Source organism: Syzygium oleosum, unplaced genomic scaffold (assembly GCF_021117445.2).
Source record: "Syzygium oleosum isolate NSW1041296 unplaced genomic scaffold, Sole_v2.1 Sole_v2.64, whole genome shotgun sequence".
Lineage (NCBI taxonomy): Eukaryota > Viridiplantae > Streptophyta > Magnoliopsida > Myrtales > Myrtaceae > Syzygium > Syzygium oleosum.
In genome coordinates this window covers 14088-36919 of record NW_026607548.1, presented here as the reverse complement: position 1 = coordinate 36919, position 22832 = coordinate 14088, and the positions used below count along the sequence as shown (strand labels likewise).

The window sequence follows — 22832 nt, the reverse complement described above, 5'->3', positions numbered from 1 at the left end:
CGCCAGCCACAGTTTGCTCTTCTTCTTCTTCCCGATCTGCCGCCGGCCAGGGCCGGCGAGGCGTCGCCCAGCCATGGCGAGGGTCGACCTTGCCTTGGCCGGGCGAGGCTCGACCTCGCCGTGATCTAGCAAGGTCAAGCCTCGCCCGACCATGGCGAGGCCAACCTCGCCGTCGCGACAGGCGAGGCCGGCAGCGAGGCCGGCGACGAGGGCCGCGATGCCCTCGCCGGCCCTGGCCTGTGGCCAGTTGTCGGCGCTGGCAACGAGCCATGGCCAAGGAAGGGAAGGAAAAAAAAGAAAAAAAGAGAAAGAAATATTAAAAAATTCAAAAATATTATTAAAAAATTATTAATAAAAAGAAATTTTGTGTAGTTACCAAACACATTTATGTTCTTTTCCATTCTAAGAATGGAAATTTTGGGCAGTTACCAAATGCTTAGAAATCGTTCCCGGACACCGAATAAAAAAAATCATTTCTGAGTAGAATCAGTTTCCGAGTATAGAATCGTTATCATACACGTTAGAGTGTACCCATAACACCCCCACCCCCAAGGGCCTCTCAGTTGTATAGCCAAAAGAAGCGTCACCGCGCCATTTCAAGCGATTCGGTAGTCCAGATCTATTTTGATTACCGTCAAAACATTGGGGGACGAGTATGCCTTTCTTTCACTCGACTTTTCTAAAGAGCACATAATAAGATTCACAGGTGAAATCCACGTCGTGATCCATTATTACTAAAAATTAAGTGGCATCGGAGATTTTCTTTTCTATTTTCAGGGGTTTCGTATGCGCTCTTATTCAATAATAACCACATGCTCAAAAATGCAAAAGTGCTTCGAGGAGGATTATAATAAATTTTTTGCAAATTTTATCTCTTCTTTTGCGCTTTGCGCTCGACTCGATGCAGAGCAAAGCAAATGAAAACGCGCACGAAACGCGATTAGCCAAAAAAAACAGAAAAAAAAAAGGGACCGTCATCCATCGTCAAACTGGAATGCCAGATCTCTCGTGCTTCTCCAAATCTTCGTCCTTCGTCCTTCGTCCCTGAGATCTTGAGCTCGTAGTGGTGCTCGCAATCACGATCGATCTCGAGGCGCGCGCATCGGAGCCATGATTTCGTCGCGGAACATCAAGTCCATGGACTTCTACAGGTCAGATTCGATCCAGCTCGCGATTCCAGATTTCGGTTCGCGATTGTGCGTCTTTTTTTCCTCCTCCTCCTCGCGCGCGTGGCGGCGGCGGCTCGATGCGCAAGTGCCGGACGGAAGTCCCGCCCGTGATTCTGCGCTCGGAACGGTTTTCGTGTCTAACGAAACCTATGAGCGTGTTTGATGATATCGCTCGCTGATTCGATACGCGTCTCATTTCCTGGAGACGAGCGGTCCGTGGAAAGTGTTTTCAGCGTACATTCTCCGTATGTTTTTTTTTTTTGTGTTTAAGTGTGTTGCGTGCAACGTTTGCTTCTTGAGTTGACCGCTTGAAAGAACGAGCTGGAATTGATTGCTAGGAGAGGAGAGTTTAGGTAGTCACTCGTCGGTGCAGCTGAACTATGACATTGTTAACGGGTGCGCTATGCATGTGCATAGTGTTTTTAAGGATTTGGCTCTGCCTTTAGTTCTCAATTTGTATCTCAAGAAAAGCAGCGTGGTCGATGTTTTTGTGAAAGAGGGAACCGAAAAAAGTTGCGTACGGGAAGTGAATCCGACAACTCTGGTGTTTAGGGGAGGAGGCGAAATTGGCACTCGCGGTGGTTGTGTTGCTGATGGGTCTTGTTGATGGATGGTCCATCAAATGTCTGTCTTGCATAAGATGGATAGGTTTTGTCCGTGTCTGCATCTGCATGAATCTATGCTAGCTAATGTGGGAGAGAGGTTTTTATCTTCACTTCTGTGCCTTGATGGGAAAGTGATAACGGATTTTTTCTGGAGGTACTGGATAAGATAGTTTTTTCAGGGGAAGGTTTAGCAGCTAAGGAGAAGATGAGAATGAGATATCATTTTAAATTGTTTCTCAAATGAGTTTTTCTCATGTTTGTATTGATGAAGAGAATCGGACTCTCTGGAGGCATGTATTGACTTTGAGCTGAATGCATGAGTCGTGAATAAACAGCTGATGCTCGGTCAAAACACTTGGGAAATGGGCATGTGGATTCACATGATGTTTCTTGTGAGAGCATGAATGATGTCCTTAATCAATAATCTGACCTTTCTGCTTGTCCCTTTCTTTTTAAAGTCTTGGAGTGGGGTTTTGTTTGGTGATCTGAGACAAAAAGATATTCTTGATACAACAGTTTTGCTCATTTAAACACAGTGTTTTCTTGGTTAAGTATTCTGATTGTTCACTCTTGGCTACAGGAAAATTCCTCGAGATTTGACCGAGGCATCAATCTCGGGCGCGGGTCTATCCATTATAGCTGCTCTTGCCATGATGTTTTTATTTGGGATGGTATGCACATTGCATCTACTTTTGATAGACTTTGACCTGGTTATGGCTTTAAGAGGGTTTTGGCAGTTGTCAGTTTCTGTTTGATTTTTTGTTCTTTTCTTTTCTTTTCTTTACCTTTTCTACTTTGTGTTTCACATTGGCAATGGATCTGTATCCAGTTAATGTCTCTCCCTCTTAATAGGCAGTAGTAGTCAAGCTAATCACACGGCAACTGTCCCCAACTAGACATCATTCTGCAGGAACTGTGCAATTATTTTGTCTGTCAGGACCTCTGCCTTTTGGGTTGGGGAATAGAGGAGGGAGAAGATGCCCATACTTTTGCCTATGACTTGCCTTTGCCAATTCTTATGAACAATGAATCTTGCCTCTATTAAGTTTTTCTTTCTTGTATTACTTGGCACTATAAGCTGATCTCTCAGTCCTCTTTACTCTTGGGATGCTCATTCTGCAGGAACTGAGTAATTATTTGTCTGTCAGCACCTCTACATCCGTTATAGTCGATAAGAGCACTGACGGGGAATTTTTACGAATTGACTTTAATATCAGGTAGGTCGGATGGTGTTAATAAAATTTCTTCCGGTTTTTATGCACTTGCTGTTGCTGCTTTCTTGTGTTAGCACAGCAAATATGGACGCTAAGCTAGTGCATGAAACACTCGCTTGTCATGCATAACATTGGTGTTTGTCGCACTAAATATGTCCTACACTTTACTTTTGTTCTCAATTATGTTGAGTTAGCCAGACCACATACTGTCTTTTTCCCCTGTTGCACCACATCTCTGCTGCCGGCATATATGTATCCAAGACTGTCAGAATTTTATTGGCTTATGCCTACACATAATCAGCATGGTGTTGAAGGAACATAATTTCGATGGCCATTTTGCGAAGGTGCTTCTATAATTACAATGAGTGGTGTATCGGCAGGTTATTTAGTCGACCCTGGACCAATGTTTACACTTGTATGCAAACATGTCCCTGAAGGAATAGCTGAGTTATGTACACTTGATGCAATAAGTATCCTTACAGGAAAATTATGAAAGAGACCTCTCACATACATTGGCATGCAAGTCTTGATCTTTTTTTTTCCCTATTTGCAGCTTTCCTTCACTCTCCTGTGAATTTGCATCGGTTGATGTGAGTGATGTGTTGGGAACAGTAAGTATCCTCCACTTACTATTGTTCTTTAACAACCTGACTGTGTAATACATGTCATAATGAGATATGGATCATTAAAAGCAATTAATTCTTGAGTAGTTTATTGAATCAGCTAGAAATGTAAAAGTTGTTGAACTTCATGTTTTAATTTAAAGGAGAATGTTGCAAAATTGGATTTATTGAACAAGATAACATGATCTAATGACAAATGAGAAAGGCGGTAAATGCTAATCATTTAAATAGGAAATATGGGTTTTGACTTGAAAAATATTGCTATACACTGCTCTCTTCCATGTGCCTGACCATGGCATCGTCTTTTGCAGAACAGGTTGAATATAACCAAAACAGTGCGTAAATTTTCTATTGATCGAAATATGAAAATTACTGGCTCTGAGTTCCACTCTGGTTCAGTTTCACATGCCATTAAGCATGGAGATGAAGCTGATGAGGAATATGCCGAAGGTTCTGTTCCATTAACTTCTCATAATTTTGAGAGAGTTTCACACCAGTAAGTATTTGAAGCTTGAATTACCAAGTTGGTCATATTCAGACCCTTTTAGACTTACTTTTGTGTTGATATACTCCTTATGTTTCTTTATGCCCCACTTTTTTACAGGTACCCAATTTTGGTCGTTAATTTTTATGCTCCTTGGTGTTCCTGGAGCAATCGCCTGGTAAGTTTATCATCTGTAAATTTGCTAACTAATTTCTTGACAAAATTTAATTGCAGCTGTCTCTTGCATGGGTAACTGTTGCACATGTACAATCATGCAAGACATGGGTGGAGAGCATACATGAATATTGAAATTCCTTTTGTCAACCTCATTGATTTTGTGCCTATAGTTGATTCATCAAACTGTAGCATGTCTTAGAACGAGAGCTATTATATTTAGATCCAAAAGTGACAAGTGTTCTTATCTTCTACCTGTCGAATATATTTATAAATTTCTCCAGTTGGTCTAATTAATATTGCGTTTGATGCTCACCTCTGGGTTTTAACGATCGCTATCCGTGTTTGTGCTAATGACCAATCATAGAACTCGGCCAGTTTCATTGTTTAATACAAGATAACGAGTTTGTGAAGATCATAGTGAATGGTCTTGCGTGTTTGTGACTGTTATTGAAATCTGATGGAGCCTATCATTCTATTTCTCTTTCACAGAAACCATCGTGGGAGAGGGCTGCTAAGATAATAAGAGAGAGGTACATCGGCTACAGCTTGTGATTTTTTTTGCTTACAGTTACGATTTAACCGAATTTGTTTGAGAATATGCAAGTTCAATCTCTCAGTTGTTGACAATTGGTTCCAGATATGATCCAGAAATCGATGGACGTATTCTTTCAGGAAAGGTTGATTGCACCGAAGAAGGAGATTTGTGTCGCAGGTATACTGATGATATCAAGCTATTTAACGGTCATCTGTGTGGAAAATGAATATTATGTTTGATAGTTGAATGTCAATCCCATTGTTTTTCCTTGCAATTTTAACACTGGAAACTGAGATAAATGGGCTTGAAAATATTAAGGGTCCATTTGGTTTGTGAGAATGTTTTCAGTTTTAATGAAAATGAAAACAGTTCCAATTTTCATGAAAAGTTTTCTGGTATTGAAACTGGGAAAATGGAAATTATGAAGATCTGTCTGTTTGTGACATTTTAACCAGACTTTGAAATTTTAACAAATGTAATATTATAATCCCCACACAATTCTGTACCTTTACTGAAAAATTGGCTTTTCAAAAAATTGGTTAACTATACAAAAATTGCTACACTTTCATATTTTTACCTTTAGATCTTTCAGTTTTTTTTTTTTTAATGAAAACCTTCACTTGTGGAGCTTCATGAAAGTCACCGCTTCGTAAAACTTCACTGCTTCAATATATAAAAAAAAGGGGGGAAAAACCAGTAAAAAATAAAAGAGAAAACTTTGCATGGCAGAGCTTCGGACATCTGCTTGAGCTTTGTGGTTTGTGCTGAAGCATGAAACATCGTGGTCTTCCTCTTCTCCCATCCTTGATTCAGATGGTTGAAGCTCCGCCTACCTTCACTCGACTAGCAATCATCTATTGATTGAAGCCCAGCTGTGTATTTAGCCAAGACTGCACTGCACAAACAGGAATAAGAAAAAAGACGTGATTTCTAGCACATAATGTAACTGTGTTTTCAGAAGAAAAGAAAACTCTGAACAAGTTATTTTTAATTTTGAAGCCCTCAAGTGAAAAACACATTTTCAAATGAAAAAATTGCGTTTTTAGTGAAAACAGTTTTGAAGGTTGTAACAAACAAATGCTCTCTCTCATTTGAAAATGAAAATTCAGAAAATTTTCTTGATACAAGCAGCCCCTAATGCTTTTAAGGGTTCTACTTAGTATTCTTAGTGTCCCTTACCAAGCTTTGAAGTCCTTGGCTACTCGTCCCTTTTTGTCCCTGTCCCTAAATACCTGGCATGAGGGGGAAATAACCATTTTCTGAACTAAAAGCAGTTTCTGTTGCTGTTTAATGCGTTTGAGCTATGTTTAGAAGACACCCACTAGATAAAAATGGGGAAAATTCCGTCCACACCCTTCTCACAAAAGTTTTAAAATTTTCATTATTTTCCATTTAAGTTTTCATTCCCCCCATTCTCCACCATTTGCCAAACATAGCATTTCTGAGTTTTACAAATGAAAGTGCTGTGAGCCAATGAGACAGTTCTTCTATTGTTCCTGTGAAATAGGAAATATATAGTTTTCTGCACAAGTTTTTGAATCCTCCTAAGTATGAGCATTCAGGTCTAGCTTGCTGTGTGTTTGTGATATAGGTAAAAGCTCCTCTCTTTGGAGTTGAGTCCGCAAAGTGATGCAAATATATTGATATTTGAGCTATAAGAAGAGCTCTTCTGTTGGGGGCTCACAGCTGTGTTTTTGGTTCTGCTAGGAACTCTAGTATTTGTCAATATAAGCATTATCTTGCAAACCGTGGCGATATTTACTACATGTAGTTATTAAGTTGTCCATTAGTATCTGGTGACAGTTTTTGAAATATGTAGAGAATAGTTCTTGTGCAATTATTGGCAGTTAGCTTTTCAGCTAGCAACATACGATCCTCATATCATTATTGTTGACTCCCTTTTGCCCCTTACTCTGTTATATGTTCTTTCTGTTTGTGGATCCCTTCAATTTCTTCCTTATGGTTAACAGTGTTCCTTATGCGTTCTCAGGAATCACATACAAGGGTATCCATCCATTCGCATTTTTCGTAAGGGAACTGATCTTAGGTAACACAGCTATTTTTTCATCTCCTATTCATCTTCCAAATAAGTTATTCAATGACTACTGTTGTGTTATCATTTTGCTGTTAATATGCATTTTCTGCATGTATGCAGATGTCTGTGATTAGATCTCTCCTATCATTTTTATCGCACTAAGTTCTATAGGTGTGCATGACTGAATGAATGCTTGCATTCACTTCTTCTTGTCCCTTTATAGTCTCCTATATTGGACATTAACATGCAAGTTTGCTTTGATCACAGGGAGGACCATGGACACCATGAACACGAGTCCTATTATGGAGATCGAGACACAGAGAGCCTGGTTAAGGTTCGAGCATTCTTTTTGTAGGAACTTAAATTCTTATATCTAATAATAATCTCACGCATGTAGTTTGCCTTGAGAATGGTATGGGTATATTGAGGCATCATTATCTTATGTGGAACTTACATATCCTACAGATGATGGAACAGCTAATTGCGCCAATTCCAGTGGAGTCTGAGAAGCACGCTTCCTCTACTGATAATTCAACAGATAAAATAAAAAGACCAGCTCCTTCTTCGGGAGGCTGCAGAATTGAAGGATTTGTACGGGTAAAGAAGGTAAAGCTAATAGCGCACTTAGTAGAGTTGATGCATTGGAGTCATGTATGATGACTTGCTTCCTTGGGGTGTAGGCATCTGGATCATTTATACCTCACTGATTTTAAATGTTTGGTCTGTTGGCCTGTCTTTAGGTGACACTTAGTTATATTCAACTTCAATCTTTTTCCTTACAGGTCCCTGGCAGCCTTATCATCTCAGCTCGTTCAGGAGCCCATTCTTTTGATACTTCGGAAATGAACATGTCACATGTCATATCACATCTGTCATTTGGTAGGAAGATTTCCCCTAGAGTGATGAGCGATGCAAAGAGGTTGATACCTTATCTTGGTGGAAGCCACGATAGACTGAATGGCCGAGCATTTATTAATCAGCACGATATAGGTGCAAATGTTACTGTAAGTTCAGCATGTTATCTGCAACTCATACCATCACCCGTGTAATGTCAATCCTAGAGGTGCCTGGACATGGAGATCCTGTTTTTCTTTTTCTTATCCCTTTTCCATTTGCAGATTGAACATTATCTTCAAATAGTCAAAACAGAGGTGATAACTAGAGGAACCCACAAATTAGTTGAGGAGTACGAGTATACTGCCCACAGCAGCTTGGTGCAGAGTGTGTACATACCTGTTGTGAAATTCCATTTCGAGCTCTCTCCCATGCAGGTTAAAACAACTATAAGAAATACTTTTGTGGGATTTCAGCTTCTAGTTTTCTCCGCTTTTCTCTCTGTGCATTGAGTTTACATCTTATTCCTCCATTTAGGTTTTAATCACGGAAAACTCGAAGTCCTTTTCGCATTTCATCACAAATGTTTGTGCAATTATTGGAGGCATTTTCACGGTGGGTACTTAACATCATGGTTTGTTTATGCTTGTAGTCTGTTGGTGTTAATATTCTTTATTTGTGTGATTCGCAGGTTGCTGGTATATTGGACTCGATTCTTCACAACACAGTTAGATTGATGAAAAAAGTGGAGTTAGGCAAAAATATTTGACTGAAGTGCATAATGTTGTTTAAGCGGATACTTGCAATTTTGCCTTGCCAGATTCAGCTGCGAGTTTTTTTGGCTGAAAAAGAAAACGCTTGTTGCATGTACGAATGGTTATTACAGTTGCTAGTGTATTGTAGGAGAATCTGAAGAAAGACTAGTGTCAAAGAAGAGCACAGATTACTCATTTGCGTGACTTTTAAAAGAAAACACTTGAGATCATTTTAACTTGCGCGGAGTCCATTCGCTGTTCTAGAAGTGATTTTCGTATGGGAGGATTGCTACTGTTTAGCTTCCTCCCGCTTTTTGTATGTTTACTCGTTCAATACAAGTCCTGGAGTAATGTAGTATCGGTTTCGGATGTATCAGCAAGGGATCAATAGCGCCCCTTCGTTGTGAAATAAAGTGCAATCTCAATACATTCTCAGTTAGGTAGTTTAACCTAGGGGTGAGCATGGTCCGGGTGGGCAGGATGGGCGGTTCTCACCTTGGACCTGGAAACTGCCCACTAAGAACCACTTCCGAAACATTAGAACTGGAAATCGCCCGTTTGTTTGATGGATTCACTTAGAAATCGGATTGGGCCGGTTCAAGGGTGGATCAATAGAACCAGTCCCCAATCGCTACAAAATTGCATTCATCATCAATGCCATGATAAACTTAGATTTTATGTGGGTATTTCTTTTAAAGGGAATATGTATATATCGGTTTGTAGCTAAAATTGGTGTAAATTGGTTTGTTCAGTCTTTGATTGATCGAGGGAAAACAACCTTACCTATTAATGGCTATAACTTAAAAATCTTAATGCCATGATGCCTTTCAATTGGTATATGCACATCAAATTAATCGCGAATTTCACGCAGGCTTGAACAACGTATGCTTACAAAATGATTTCCTTTGTCTTTCAAACGAAGTCTAGACAAATCAAGAAATGAAACTCTACTCGCTTTATAGACGCATGAATGGCGAGTTAATCGTTCAAATGAAGAGTGCTTGTGTATTTCAATTGATGTTTGATGTTCTTCTGGTTTTATTAGTCCACTAAGGCGATCCCGGCGATTTCCGGTTCCTCTGCACATCCCTAGTTAACCCAGCCAAATTGTCTCTAGTTCTATGCCATGAACGCTTCATCTTTTACTGGATAGCAATGAAATGTAGGAGATGCATTTGAAAGTACCGACCTTGCCAGAAGCCCCTGGAATTTATTTATGTTCACATCTACAATGTTCTCATACGGTGAAAACAACTCAACACACTTGTGATATGTAAAACCAAAACAAATTCCTCAATAACAAATGTCAGATGCCGCTCCACCTTGCCCAGATGAAGTAGCCGAGCTTGAAGCGAGAAAAATCACAGAGAAGAAACTGGGGTGAAAAAAAGAGAGCAAAAGAAGGTAATTCAGATAGCCGCTGCAAATTCAACGCAATATCGTAATTCCCGATCCTCCGCTTAGAATGCCAGAAGTAGAGATGAAGCCACAAATGCTCCGATAGAACCGGTAAAACCGACAAACACTGAGGTAGCGCCATTCCCGGGTGGTGGTGTTTGGCTGACAGGAGCCGGAGTTGGGTTTATCTCCACCGTACCGGCCGGTGGAGAAGGAGACTCCTCGCCAGAAGGTGCCGGGGACGGTGAAACTGCGCCACTGGTCTTGTTGCTCCTGTCAGCCATCACAACGACCACCATCTTCTCATTCTTGTGGCAGTTGTCTTTGTTTCCGCTTATGAAGTGAAATGGTCCTGACTGGTTGAACTTGAACACGGTGTGGCCATCGACATATTTTGCGATAGGCGATGCATCATTGCAATTTTTGTAGTCGTCTTGGTTCACATATAGCACTGAGTCTTGGCCGGGCGGGTAGACAAACACTGTGATAGGGATCAATGGAGAGAACCAACAAGTCAAGATGAATTGCCGATCATTTATGCCGTTCTTGCACAATATACATTGCACAAAATACATTGTGATAAAGATTGCACTAGTACGATAAAATGCATTGACATACCTAGAGAGTCTCCAATTTGGAAACGGTTTTTTTCTGCCCACTCATTTAAAGCATTTGCACTGGAATCAGCAGGGACGGTCCAACCCTTGGCATCTCCAGCTTTGAACTCGTATGCTTCGCTCCATCGCGCCAACATTGTTGCCCAGAGCAAGACCCCCATCACTTGAAACACTCTCTTCATTTGGCGATCCAATCTCAACATAGGAATTGCCATCGAAGAATTAGAACAGACGAGCAATTCAGTGAGAGAAAAGTCCGAATTCTCTCTTCTGTTCAGGATTGGGATGTGATCTGAGTTCGACAAAGAGTGGGGTTTTTGTAGGCCAGCGGTTGCATGAACTTTACAAGCTGTGGAGGTGAAGCCTTTGTTGCTTTTCCATGTTCTGTGATTTTTCTTTGGATTTCTTAGCCACTGGTGCAAAGTATATGTGCATTACCATGTGAAAGGACTAAACAGATTGTTCTTCGAGCTTCTTTCTGGGGCTCTCAACTTTTTGTTAGACATTGTTCTGCATGTTTATTCTTTGCTTTAACATTGCATAGAATATTCAAACCTTGTGCAGTGGGTTTAGATCTATTACATCTGAGCTGCATACACAGCCTTTTTCGGAGGCAAAAACAGGAAGTCCCGTTGATCTCTGCATTCATCGTTGCGGTCGTCGTTGGTTATTGTATCAAGCTTTAGTCTTTCTTGTATTGGGCGAGAAATCATAACAAAGGCAAACTCTTGAAATTCTTGATTCATTTGGACTTATATTAGTAGTTGATGGGAACGTACATTCTATGATTGGACCCTTAATGAGCTTTTGAGGTAAAAAACTTTGTGAGTCCTGTTGTTTTCACATTGTACCTTGACTCTTCTGTTCGTCATTTTTGGAGCATGGAATGGGAGCTCAAGATTGTGGCGAACATTCTTTGATTATATTTCATTCTCTTTCTATTTGACCTACTACTTGGGACAGAGAAGGTATAATTAAGTCAATTTAGAGATCTCATCTTGCGCACACTTTCTCTAATCCTTTTCCATTCTTTTAGATGATGTCCATGATAGCATAAGTACATTCCTTTACCAAATGTGTAGATATAGAAAGCTTAAACATGAAAATGGTAGGTTTTCTTTGTTGGCCTAATGGCGCAGGACTAGCTCACAGATAATTCGGGATCCCCTCATCCACAGGCTTCAAACCCTCCGGTTGCTCATTGCTCAGCGGACTCGGGAAGCCTTTGCTTCTTTGTGGCGTAGGTTTAGTTATGTTATGGTGCAGGGAAAATTGTCAAAAAAGTCATAAACCTATTGCACTTTTGCCAATTCAGTCCTAACCTTTTAAGTTTACCAATTCAGTCCTAAACCTTTTCACTTCTTGCCAATTTAGTCCATTTGACCGGGCGGCGCTGACGTGGCCGCCCGGCCAACGCTGACGTGGCAATTTTTAAATGTTTTTTTTTTTAATTTTCGAATTTCTTTTTCTTTTTTTACTGCCTTTTCTCTCTGGCCGGTCCGGCGACCGGCCAGAGGCACGGGCTGGCGAGCTATCAGCGCTGGCCAGGCGGCCACGTCAGCGCCGACCGGCCAAATGGACTGAATTGACAAGAAGTGAAAATGTTTATGACTGAATTGGCAAGAAGTGAAAATGTTTATGACTGAATTGACAAGAAGTGAAAAGGTTTATGACTGAATTGGCAAACTTAAAAGGTTTAGGACTGAATTGGCAAAAGTGCAATAGGTTTAAGGCTTTTTTGACAATTTTCCCTATGGTGTAAGGTGATTCCAACTCTACTTCCACTCGTGCTGTGGTGAAGCAGCAATGATGGGCTTTCTCAAAATGTGCATTTGTTACAACTTGAACCGAACATTATGTAGTTGGTAATTAGAAGGTTTGGTGCACTAAAAGAAACTATTAAAAATTCAAATTGATTTTTTTTTTAATTTTCAAATGTTAAAATTAATAAAAGTTGTCGAGGAAAATTAGTGAAAGACACTCAATCAACAACATCTTCAAAGTATCCCTAATAAAGATTATACAAAAGATACATCCAAAAGAATGTCTAATAAATTCAGTGTTTGTGACTTCGTGTCTATTACCATGATTCGAATAATAAAGTAACCTATGGCCCGGTACATCTTCGTTGGCCTATCACCTTGTTACGATGATAGAACCGACAGGTAAATCATGTTGCTGCAGAACTCACTAAATAACGAGAATCAGATCAAAACGTCCACAAGAAGTTAAGGTGTTATGTTTCGATCGCACATGGTTGACCTTTTAATTGAAGATTTGAATCAATCTTGGGGGTCTCATCATTGAAGATTGAAGCTGGCAAATGGTAGTTACATCGTATCAAAGACAAAAAGGTGTTCATCAAGGGGACATCTCTTTCCTCTTGGACTTCCGTTCGTAGACTTTGTTCTTGGGTTCTCTGTCTCTCTCTCTTTCTCTCTCTCTCGCTCGCACAGGGTCTGACCCCCGTCTTTGTGAGTTCTTCTTCCCGGCATTTCTACCGGGAAAAGTGTACTCTGAAATACGTGGGGAGGGAGAAGAGGAACGCTCGGAGTACGCACCCATTTCAAGAAAACAAATATCTAAGCTAATCGCACTGTGGATGACCAACGAAATCTCGCCCTCTTTGTTCCTCTTTTCACTCGACATACAAAATCGGGAAAAGGGTAATAGATTGCGACAAGAAAAAGCGACTTCATTTCCAGACATGAATCGAATTCGATCTGGGCCAAATGGAGAGATACAGAAGTGAAGAACGGACGAGGGAGGTGTAAGAGAATACGAGGGAGGTGATGATGATGATGAACCCGCCAAAAAACCCAAATAAAGAAAGAGGGGTGGGGGATCATTCAGTAATCAAAGGAGTTAAATTTAGACAAAGCGAGCGTGTTTTAAGTAACGCGTTAACCGGCTCTGTGTTCCCGTGTGTTGTGAGATGGTCATAACAACAAACACCAACCCCCCCGCAAAAGAAAAATGAAGTAATTCCCAACCGCCGCCGCCTCACACGCCCGTTGACAGGACATCACCGGACGCCACCGCATTGTCCTTTCGGCGGCTCCGACATCCACCTAAGAAACAGCCTCTTCGCAACGGAACCATAAAAAAGAAGAGAGAAAGAAACAAGAAAAAAGGAAGAAAGGGGGAATTTATTCGCTTCTGGTTGATTGCTCTTTCCCAGGATTTTCTTCGCTCTGCGTCGAAGGTGGTCGCCGGACTTGGTCTCGCCGCCGCATTGTGCGTTTCTGGCACTGTGATCCGCGTTTTGAGGAGGAGGACTCATCGTCTAGCTGCTCGTGCCGTTCGACATCGTGAAAAGATTGCATGGAGTTTCGTGTTCCGGCGATCTGGAGAGATCCTGGGGCCCCTGCCGATTCTTTCTACGAGGTCCGGGACGAATGCACCGACGTTCCCAAGACGCGCTTCAGGATCAAGGTTCCGCATTGGTTGTTTTTCTTTTGTTTCTTGGATTGTCTAGACGTGATGCGTCTTTGATGTTGAAAATATTTCGCAATGTGCTTTTGCGTGGTGACAGATTTGCGGGGCTGTCTGATCGAAGGGTGCGAGCGAATGATGGTGTGATTTAGGAAGCGCTGGTGTGACTTAGAAAATGCCGAATCTTGAAAGCACCCAGCTTTATTGTTTACCTTGTTGAGATTGGATGATGCAAGGATTGGAATAGAAGAAAAGTATTTGAAATGTAGTACTTTGAGTGCGCTTTATCACATTGTTCCTAAGGTTTTAAGAAAGTGGGTGCCGGTTAAATGGTTTCTCTTGCAAGATTTCGAACTTCTGTTACTCGTATTTCTTTTTGTTAAATTCTATTTGTTGTTTGGTGTGTGTGTGTGTGTGTGAGAGAGAGAGAGAGAGAGAGAGAGAGAGAGAGAGAGAGCTTTCTAGGTGTTGCAAGCTTTTAGCAATCAGAAGTGTACACATCACCTTTCTTACTTTGAGTGACTACCATTCAAAGTCTCGCGAGTGAAAGACCATTTATATTTCTGATTGTTCAGTAAATTTTTTTGTACTTCAAAAAGAGAGGTCCCTCTCAAAACAGTAGCAAACTGGAATGACACTGGTTCCATGAGAATAAGAGGTTTACAATCTATAAAGTTCCATATGCTCCTAATCCCCAGAATAATTCTATGACCTGAAATGGTTGTTTTGTGCCTTTTCTACTGTTCATATCAAAGTGGCTAATGCTTTCTGCTTTTCTTGCTTATTTAGGCTGGGAAAACATTGAGTGCAAGAAAATGGCATGCTGCATTTTCTCCTGAAGGGTATCTGGATATAGGCAAGACTTTGAGCCGAATTCAACATGGGGTAAGCATAATCTTATGAGTCTGAGCTTGAGGAGATTGATTTGAGCTATTGCTTTTTCCAAAAGGAAGCAAGAATTTTCTTAAACTAACATTTGAAACCCTAGCCTCCTGATGGACCATTTTCTTGAACTTTTTGATCAAGCTGCTATATATGAGGAGAACATGTTCCAGATTAACTTTACATATGATGGTTACGTCATGCTATTCCATATTTTTTTCCCTTCCGAAACCATTCCTCCAGGCTGCTTTCTAGATGTGCATATTAGGATATAAATTTTTCTTGCATGTCACCAACCATGAATGAGATCCGCGATTGCAATAGATTGTAGAAAACGGAACTTCAAAGATTTTGGTGCATGGCCTGTGATATTTTCATTTGTTCTTGTCTACTTCATCGGAAAATGCTTTGTCCTTGTACCTTGCTCAAAATATGGCAGGGACATCTATTCATATTTTATGTTATTTTGTGCCTTTGGTTTATCTTTCCTTACCTGCCTTCAAGATACTTTTGTCAATCTACTTTCCTACTCGATGTTTTGTTGCTTCTCTTAATAACATTAATTCTTGATGCTTTCTACTCCTCCTCTTCTTGTTATATACATTAGGGTATTCATCCATCAATTAGAGGAGAAGTATGGGAATTTCTACTTGGGTGTTATGATCCAAAGAGCACATTCGACGAACGTGAACAGATACGGCAACGTCGAAGGTACCCTATTACAGCTGCTTAATGGAGCTATGAGTTTTCATCATCATAACTTAGTCTTCCATTGATCTCCCTGCTGACTTGGTGAGGGGAAAATTTCCTGTCACATCACTGGTCTCGAAATTGAAAGTAGGTTCTTTCTTGCCTGTATGTGCCCTCATTTTTACTAGTCAGAAATGCAGCTCTTCAAATTGGAAGTGGACACTTTCTTACTTGCTGTGGTCGTCAGCTTCTAATCCAGTGATGCTAACAGATTTTACTGGCATGGCGTGGATCTACATTTCACTGATTCCTCTGTTCACACTTCCTGGATGTGAATTAATATTCCACACTTCCCAACCATCAAGCTATTATAATTTCATTATCAAGAATTTTTTCCCTTTATTTTTTTTTTTTAGGTCATTTTGATCATGGATAGAATGGGAACTCTCTTCTGTTGGTAAAGCAAGCTCTGCTAAGTACAATACCAACTGAATCACAATTCCTCCGTGTATTATATTTGTGTTATTTTTGTCAACTCAAAATGATATTAAATGTAGGGTCCCGTTAGTTCCAAGATTGGTTCACATATCTAGGATTACCTTTTAGAAATCCTTGTCTTGACTCTTGAGACGCTTGTATTTCTCTGAATAAATTCGTCTTGGCTATTATTCCCTTATGAGGAGTTATGGTTTATTGGGCTCAATGGTCTCTCTCCAAAAACTTGCTGCTTGTGCATTTCCGAGCAAAGAAAGTACAAGTCCTCTTATTATGGCATATTAAGCATTCTCATTGATAAGTACATTAATGACCAAGCCAATTATTATGTTGCTTTTCTTTGAACTTTGAACTATTTCTTAACCAGGTGAATGCTATATATCACTAATAAAGGAGAAATTGATTGGGTAATTAAGACATTTCTTCTTGTTACCTATGCTGGGTGTTTCAGAACAGAGCATGAATCCTTGCACCACACTTATGGTTATTTAACTAACCTGGTCTTCGCTTAATTCAACTGCATCATTTTCGGGATTTAGACATTGAATTACCTTTTTCCCATGACATCATCAACCGCATAACTTTATTCATCTTTTCAGGGTTCAATATGCAAGGTGGAAGGAAGAGTGCCACCAAATGTTCCCTCTTATTGGAAGTGGTAGGTTTGTGACCGCACCTATAATTACTGAGGATGGTAAGGCAATCCAAGATCCTATCGTACTCCTCCAAACAAACCCACATGGAGCAGTTTTGACTCCTCAAAATAATTCTCATTCCTCAACCGGCATAGCAACGAATGGTACTGCGCCTACTTCCATGGATACAGAATTTTCCTTTGTGGAAACAGTACAAGAACCCTCAATCCATGTACTTTTGGACAAAAAAGAAATCCAATGGAAGCTCACATTACATCAGATAGGTTAGTTGGAATCTAAATGCACCATTTCTCCAATTATTTATGTTTGAATGGACCATGAAGATTGTTCTCAATTGGGAATATGCTCTTCTATTGTCCCCATCCCCCTTCCTGTGGTAATTCCTTAGTTTTGTTGATTCAAAAAGGGTGTATAGTGTCACTACTTACGAGTTAGTGGATATGCTTCTTGCAGATGAGGAATTTCTCACTTAAATCTACTCTTAAGTGCAATTATGTATGTTTCACCATGCTTTTCCTTGTTCTCTCTGATTGAGAGAAAGCCTGATCCTTAGACCCTCAGCTTTAAACTTTGACAAAAGAGTGAGAACTTATGTTTTATGCACTAAATGTTCCATTACATTTGCTCTCATTTACTAAATTAAGCTTCTACAGTAAACTTTTAGAATATACTGTAACATATTTGTTCCCACCGTTTGATTCCCATATTCTAAATGAAATTTCTGCTAGGTCTCGATGTTGTTCGCACAGACAGGCCATTGGTGTTCTACGAAAAGCAAGAAAACTTGTCAAAGCTTTGGGATATTCTAGCAGTTTATGCCTGGATAGACAAAGATGTCGGCTACGGTCAAGGTGATTACTTTGTTGAACTTTCATTTATTTTGATAGGAAATGATGAGCGATTGTGGCTATTTATTAATATGGCTGCGTCCAGTAAGCTTTGTCCAGTTTCGCAATGAGCAATCAATTTGCCAGTGTTGCACTCGTCATCAGGGATATGTTCCTTATATTATGAAGCATGTTCTTCTCATCTTTAAATACCTTGGTTGTTGTGCATTACGCTTGCATGTTCATTTGGACCAATTCCTTCTATACAATAAAATACCAGTACTATTAAAAGTTCTTATGTTCAATACAAGGAAATATCAGTATCTAACATCAGGATGAGCATTTGGATGAGGAAATAGTTTTCCAAATATGATTTTCCATAAAGACAGCTTTGTCTAGCATCCTCTTATATTGACTGGTCTTATGTTATTTGCTTTCAGTCTCTATACAAAATCACAGAAATTTCTATTCTTTAACAGTAAAAAAGAGTATTTCTGTGAAAGCTGCTGCATTTCTCTCTTAACGTGAATATCAAGAAGTCTGGAGAGGATTCCTGACATGGGAAAATATGGATACTTGAACATATTTGGTTTTAGCCCCTAGTTTCCTAACCTCCTGCTGAATGGTGGATGATGTTAATTTCATTGTCTGCAATTAACTGAAGCTTGAGGATGATGGGTGACAATAACAGGAATGAGCGATCTTTGCTCCCCAATGATAATGCTTCTTGACGACGAAGCTGATGCATTTTGGTGCTTTGAACGGTTAATGCGCAGATTGGTATGTAATTTCATCTCTCTCTCTCTCTCTCTCTCTCTCTCTCTCTCTCTCTCTAATTCCTACATTTACATGTTTGGGAATGCATACCCATTTTCTGAAGGCCTGTGCCTGTGCATGTGCATTTGCATCTGCTCTCTTTGACCATTTCATTGCATGCCCCGCCGCCGCCCCCCCCCCCCCCCCCACCAAAACAAAACAAAAGAGAGATTGTTCCGATATTGGGACTTGCTATGAAGTTGAAATACAGCTGCTTTACGTTTTTCTTTAGGATAAAATACTAATGCTTTTCTTTATAGGATTGTCACTCTCTTTATGATCCTAAGATTTTTACGTGTATTCTTCTTCGCAATTTTTAAGCGAGGAAATTTCAGATGCACCGAGAGCTCTGTTGGGGTGGAGGCACAACTTAGTAACTTGGCTAATATTACTCAAGTTATCGATCCGAAACTTCATCAGCATATAGGTATTACCTCAATTAAGTTCTCATAGTACTCATAATTATAATTTGTGTTAGTTAGGCGATATGGTGCGATGTGAAAGGTTGTAGCACAGTCACAAGAGCACTAGATGATGTGATTTTGGCCTACCATAGGGCCTACTTAGGATGAGACATGCGGTCTGCATACTGATTTTTGTCTCAGATGCTGGCTTTGACTGGATTTATCTACTAATAAGCAGCCAATTTGCTTTCCTAATCATGTTAACTTCCCAATTCTACCAATTCTATGAATATCCTAAACTTACCGGTTAAGAAGAGCTATGTCTCTGCTTATTTATTAGAATCCCCATTCCAACAGGTTTAAAAATAATGCAAATGCTTCCTGGGGCTCTAGCCTCTTGGCTTGCGTACATAGAGAATGAGGGCATGTGCGGAGCTTCCACTTTGCACATTCCATAGACAGAGTTCTGCATAGCCTTTCCACAAAATCAAATACGCCGTTTGATATAATAGATCACGTGGCTATTTGGAAAACCACCCTAACAATACTGTTGATTGCCAAAGAGGTGATTGTGACTCTGACTGGCAGGTTTAAGTACTCCCTCGATTCTTAGGACCATCCTCTATAGTACTGTAATTCTTCATTCTTTCTTGTATCCATGATGCTTCTTATGTTCTAATCTTGAAACTATGTTAGCTGAGATGGTGCAATGTGTTCTTGTATTTTCTTGGGTACTTTAAATGTCACTATTGGAAACTTAAGAAGCCTGTTTTCTTGATGATGCACAGAAACACTGGGTGGAGGAGACTATCTTTTTGCTTTCCGAATGATTATGGTTTTGTTCCGTCGAGAATTTTCATTTGGTGACTCTTTGTATCTTTGGGAGGTACCTTTTAATTTCACATGCCTCTCTTTTATCTATATTGTCTACTGAATGCGCATTTGTTTATTCTCATTACTGAAATATTGACTATTCTGGACCACTTAGGCCAAGCCTTTTTGACTGAGATGCATTGAGTCTTGGTGCCCAAGATATCATATGACTTGTAAACCAATACTATTGACCAACAGATACATTGAAAGTTTGCTTATGATATGACTTAACTGCTGCTTGCATTTAATGTTGAGGCAAAACATCCCAATTTTCCTTGTTTTAGCCATTACTTTTACAGTTATATTATTCAGATTCCATGGTTTGGGGAAACTACTCTGCATAGTGATACCTAATTTGACAGTGATTATTGTCTTATAAGCTTGACTTTGCTTTCTGTCAACATCCTCATACCACTAATGCAGTAAGAATCTATTAATATGTCCCCTCATAAATGAACTTTTACAAGCTTCTAATAAGTTGGTAATTCATTTCCCTGTCCATCTGGGCAATGATGCCACTATCTGTGGCTAACCACCGTTAAGTAGCAAATTCTCATGTATACTGGTCTGAGCATCAGATAAGAATGACCAACCATAGTGTTTTTGCTTAATGTCTGGTCTGACTGGCTCTGCTCTTTAACATATGCTTCATACTTGTTTGGTTAGATGCCAGTAAGTTTCTTTAAAGTTTGGCAAGAGGGTGGATTAATAGGCAGTTGTAATTGAGTGTAACATATTGTGATGATACATCTCAGATTCTCCCGGGGAAATTGGTGTAATGTTTTCTTTCTGAGTTTACCTATAGATGCTGAGTGGTGTCAAAGTACTAGCTTATGATAGCTGCTTCTGCTTGAATGGACTTGTAGCTAGCACGAAATTGGTACCTTTGTGTGTCCTTTTTTTCCTCCCCACTCACTCTCTTTGGCTATCTTTACAAGTAGGAATGACCCGTGACATATCAAGTTCTCTTCCACCCCGTTTGTCCGACCATTTTTTGTTATAGGAATTTTTACATTATCCTTCATTCTTTTCATTTTATATTTCTTTAGCATTAATGTATAAAAGAATTAGTGACTTATATTACAGATGATGTGGGCCTTGGAATATGACCCAGACTTGTTCTCTATGTATGAAGAGCCCGATTTAGCTGGTGAAAAAGCTGATGGGTCTAAAGGAAAAGCCAAGTCAATACGACAGTGTGGGAAGTTTGAGAGAGAAAATATGAGAAACGGAGCAAAGAACTCTGATGCCCCTCTGCCCATCTCTATTTTCCTTGTTGCCAGTGTCTTGAAGGATAAGAGCTCAAAGCTCTTGCAAGAAGCACGGGGCCTGGATGATGTCATTAAGGTTAGCTTAATAAAGTTGAGACCCTTATTGGAGTTTTGATTTTGCTGTTATTTATTTAGAAGTGTAGACAAGCATACCAATTCATTGTGGCAAACTGAAAATGTTTGACTAGATCACTATACAGTATACCTAGTTATCCTAAACTTAGCTTTAGGATTCGCTACAAGATGATTAGATTTTTCTTTCTTTGAGAAGATGATACTAGGACTTATACCTTTAGGGATATTTTTTCAAGTGAAAGAATTACTTCCCTGTGGATGATTGGTAAATTAGGACGAGAGTTTTCTCTTTCTTATATGATGCAATGCACATGACGTGTTAAAATATCTAACTTCACCTGTTGTCTATATAAATGATTATCCTTTATAGATCTCTTACTTAATCCATTTTATCCCTCTCCAGATACTCAATGATATGACTGGAAATCTGGATGCAAAAAAGGCGTGCAGTGGGGCTATGAAACTTCACAAGAAGTATTTAAAAAAGGTACCATCTTCTCATTCTTTCTATATGTAATTATCTGGTATCACCTACTCATTTTTTCGCTTATTAAATTGCTGGCTTTGATCTGACATGTAGTCGTCATAGCCTAGAAGTTAACTCGTTAGTTGTTACATAAGAATCAGAGTATCTTCATGGTCAAATATTGTTCAGCACTTCATTTTTATATCATGTTTTTTCCCTTTCAATGAATGGTCCTGTTAAACAAAATGAGTCCGTTACGGAACAATGCAGTAGAAATAATTGAGTTGCCTTATCTGCTTAGTTTGATGATATTCCAGCCAAAGATTATACTTTGAACCCAAATTCTGCCCAAACAAATTTAATTTTGTCTCTGTAAATTTGACCAATATAATCCATTCCATTATCTTAAGCGGTTGTCCCGGGTCACTGTGATATCAAGTTTTTCTTTTCATCCCAAGAGAAGAACGCAGTATGAGAGTTGTGACGAACTAGTTTAAAAGAGGTCGATTTGAAATGTCACTGTAGTTTAAAATCAAGTGCGACCAGAGGGTCTTTAGCAAGAAAAAGAAGAAACAATAAGAGGGCGATCGACATATCAGCTGTTGAATAGCTTTCGATGCTACCTCTTACAACTCCTATATCATTTTTTTTTCCTGCAGGCTAAGAAGACATAGCAAAAACTGAAGCATCCCTGAGATCTGATGCGAAAAAAGGAGGAACTGAGATTCGCCTCTCGCCGTCGGCTTATGATTCCAGAGGAGCTGTACAAATATTAAGTGTATCTTTCTGTATTCCTAAAGAAAGACAAACAAAAGACAACTACTTACTTGAACTGATAACTAATTTGTATGTCAGTTCCTCATAAAATCCATATCTCCATTGGAGCAATCTCTAATAAAAACAGTTCCCAAATATGTTTTCTCTTCTAAAAATGATCTAGGCCAAGAAGTTGTCAAATATGTTGAATTATTCAAGAAATATTTCCTCTCCATTTCTTGGTGCCTGCATGTGCAAATTGTGCATATGCATGTGCTGAAGCATGTTTTCTTGCTGATGGGCAACGTACTCGTTGGAGGAGGCTGGCTGTGGCTTCCACATTGGTGAGGACTCGTATTGTTCATTACCTCTCTAATAACAGTTGGAATTTAACACTAATGCAATCATTTTTTCCCAACCTTTTATTCATTATCAATTTTTTTCCTCTCTCTTTAATTAATTTCAGAATTTTAAAACAACTCTTTTTCTCCTTTTAATACTAAAAATGTCAAATCGGTAACCATGTTACCGTAGTTGAGTGTGTTAATGACGAAAGGCCTTGATTGTACAAATTACACGAATTAAAGGATTTGATTAACAAAAATTCGGAAACGGAAGACTTAATTGCACAGAGGACATAAATTAAGAGACCGAAAACAAAATTGTGCCGTCAAAAAACTACACAATACAAATCAGTGCTACAGCGCATCAATGTTTCAAATAGTGGGAAAAAAATTTTG

At 39.6% G+C, this 22832-nt stretch overlaps 3 protein-coding genes across 4 annotated transcripts; 2 read left to right on the top strand and 1 right to left on the bottom strand.

Annotated features, from left to right (window-relative positions):
• The first annotated feature begins 914 nt into the window (after positions 1–914).
• LOC115666813 (protein disulfide-isomerase 5-3-like) lies at positions 915–8667 on the top strand. Of its 2 annotated transcripts, XM_056308001.1 has the most exons (15): positions 915–1151; positions 2355–2445; positions 2897–2991; positions 3542–3599; positions 3923–4107; positions 4216–4273; positions 4762–4802; positions 4910–4984; positions 6798–6854; positions 7110–7176; positions 7308–7448; positions 7625–7846; positions 7961–8113; positions 8214–8291; positions 8368–8667. In XM_056308001.1, exons 1-15 carry the CDS (start codon positions 1111–1113, stop codon positions 8443–8445), a joined length of 1440 nt encoding a protein of 479 aa, XP_056163976.1. In that variant the 5' UTR covers positions 915–1110; the 3' UTR covers positions 8446–8667. The 2 variants fall into 2 exon arrangements, with proteins under 2 accessions (XP_056163976.1, XP_030444334.1); XM_030588474.2 differs by lacking the exons at positions 915–1151; positions 2355–2445 and having other exon boundaries at positions 3928–4107.
• Positions 8668–9621: 954 nt separating this feature from the next.
• Positions 9622–10745, bottom strand: LOC115662668 (early nodulin-like protein 18). The gene is made up of 2 exons (XM_030584780.2): positions 10448–10745; positions 9622–10310 (listed from the first exon to the last, which is right to left on the bottom strand). Exons 1-2 carry the CDS (start codon positions 10659–10661, stop codon positions 9892–9894), a joined length of 633 nt encoding a protein of 210 aa, XP_030440640.1. The 5' UTR covers positions 10662–10745; the 3' UTR covers positions 9622–9891.
• A 2604-nt stretch (positions 10746–13349) lies between these two features.
• On the top strand, positions 13350–22248 carry LOC115668008 (rab GTPase-activating protein 22-like). Its single transcript, XM_030589525.2, has 11 exons — positions 13350–13881; positions 14671–14766; positions 15371–15474; positions 16548–16867; positions 17333–17455; positions 18123–18211; positions 18569–18674; positions 19440–19537; positions 20611–20871; positions 21274–21357; positions 21996–22248. The coding sequence occupies exons 1-11, from the start codon at positions 13771–13773 to the stop codon at positions 22008–22010; spliced, it is 1407 nt and encodes a 468-aa protein (XP_030445385.1). The 5' UTR covers positions 13350–13770; the 3' UTR covers positions 22011–22248.
• Positions 22249–22832: the final 584 nt, after the last annotated feature.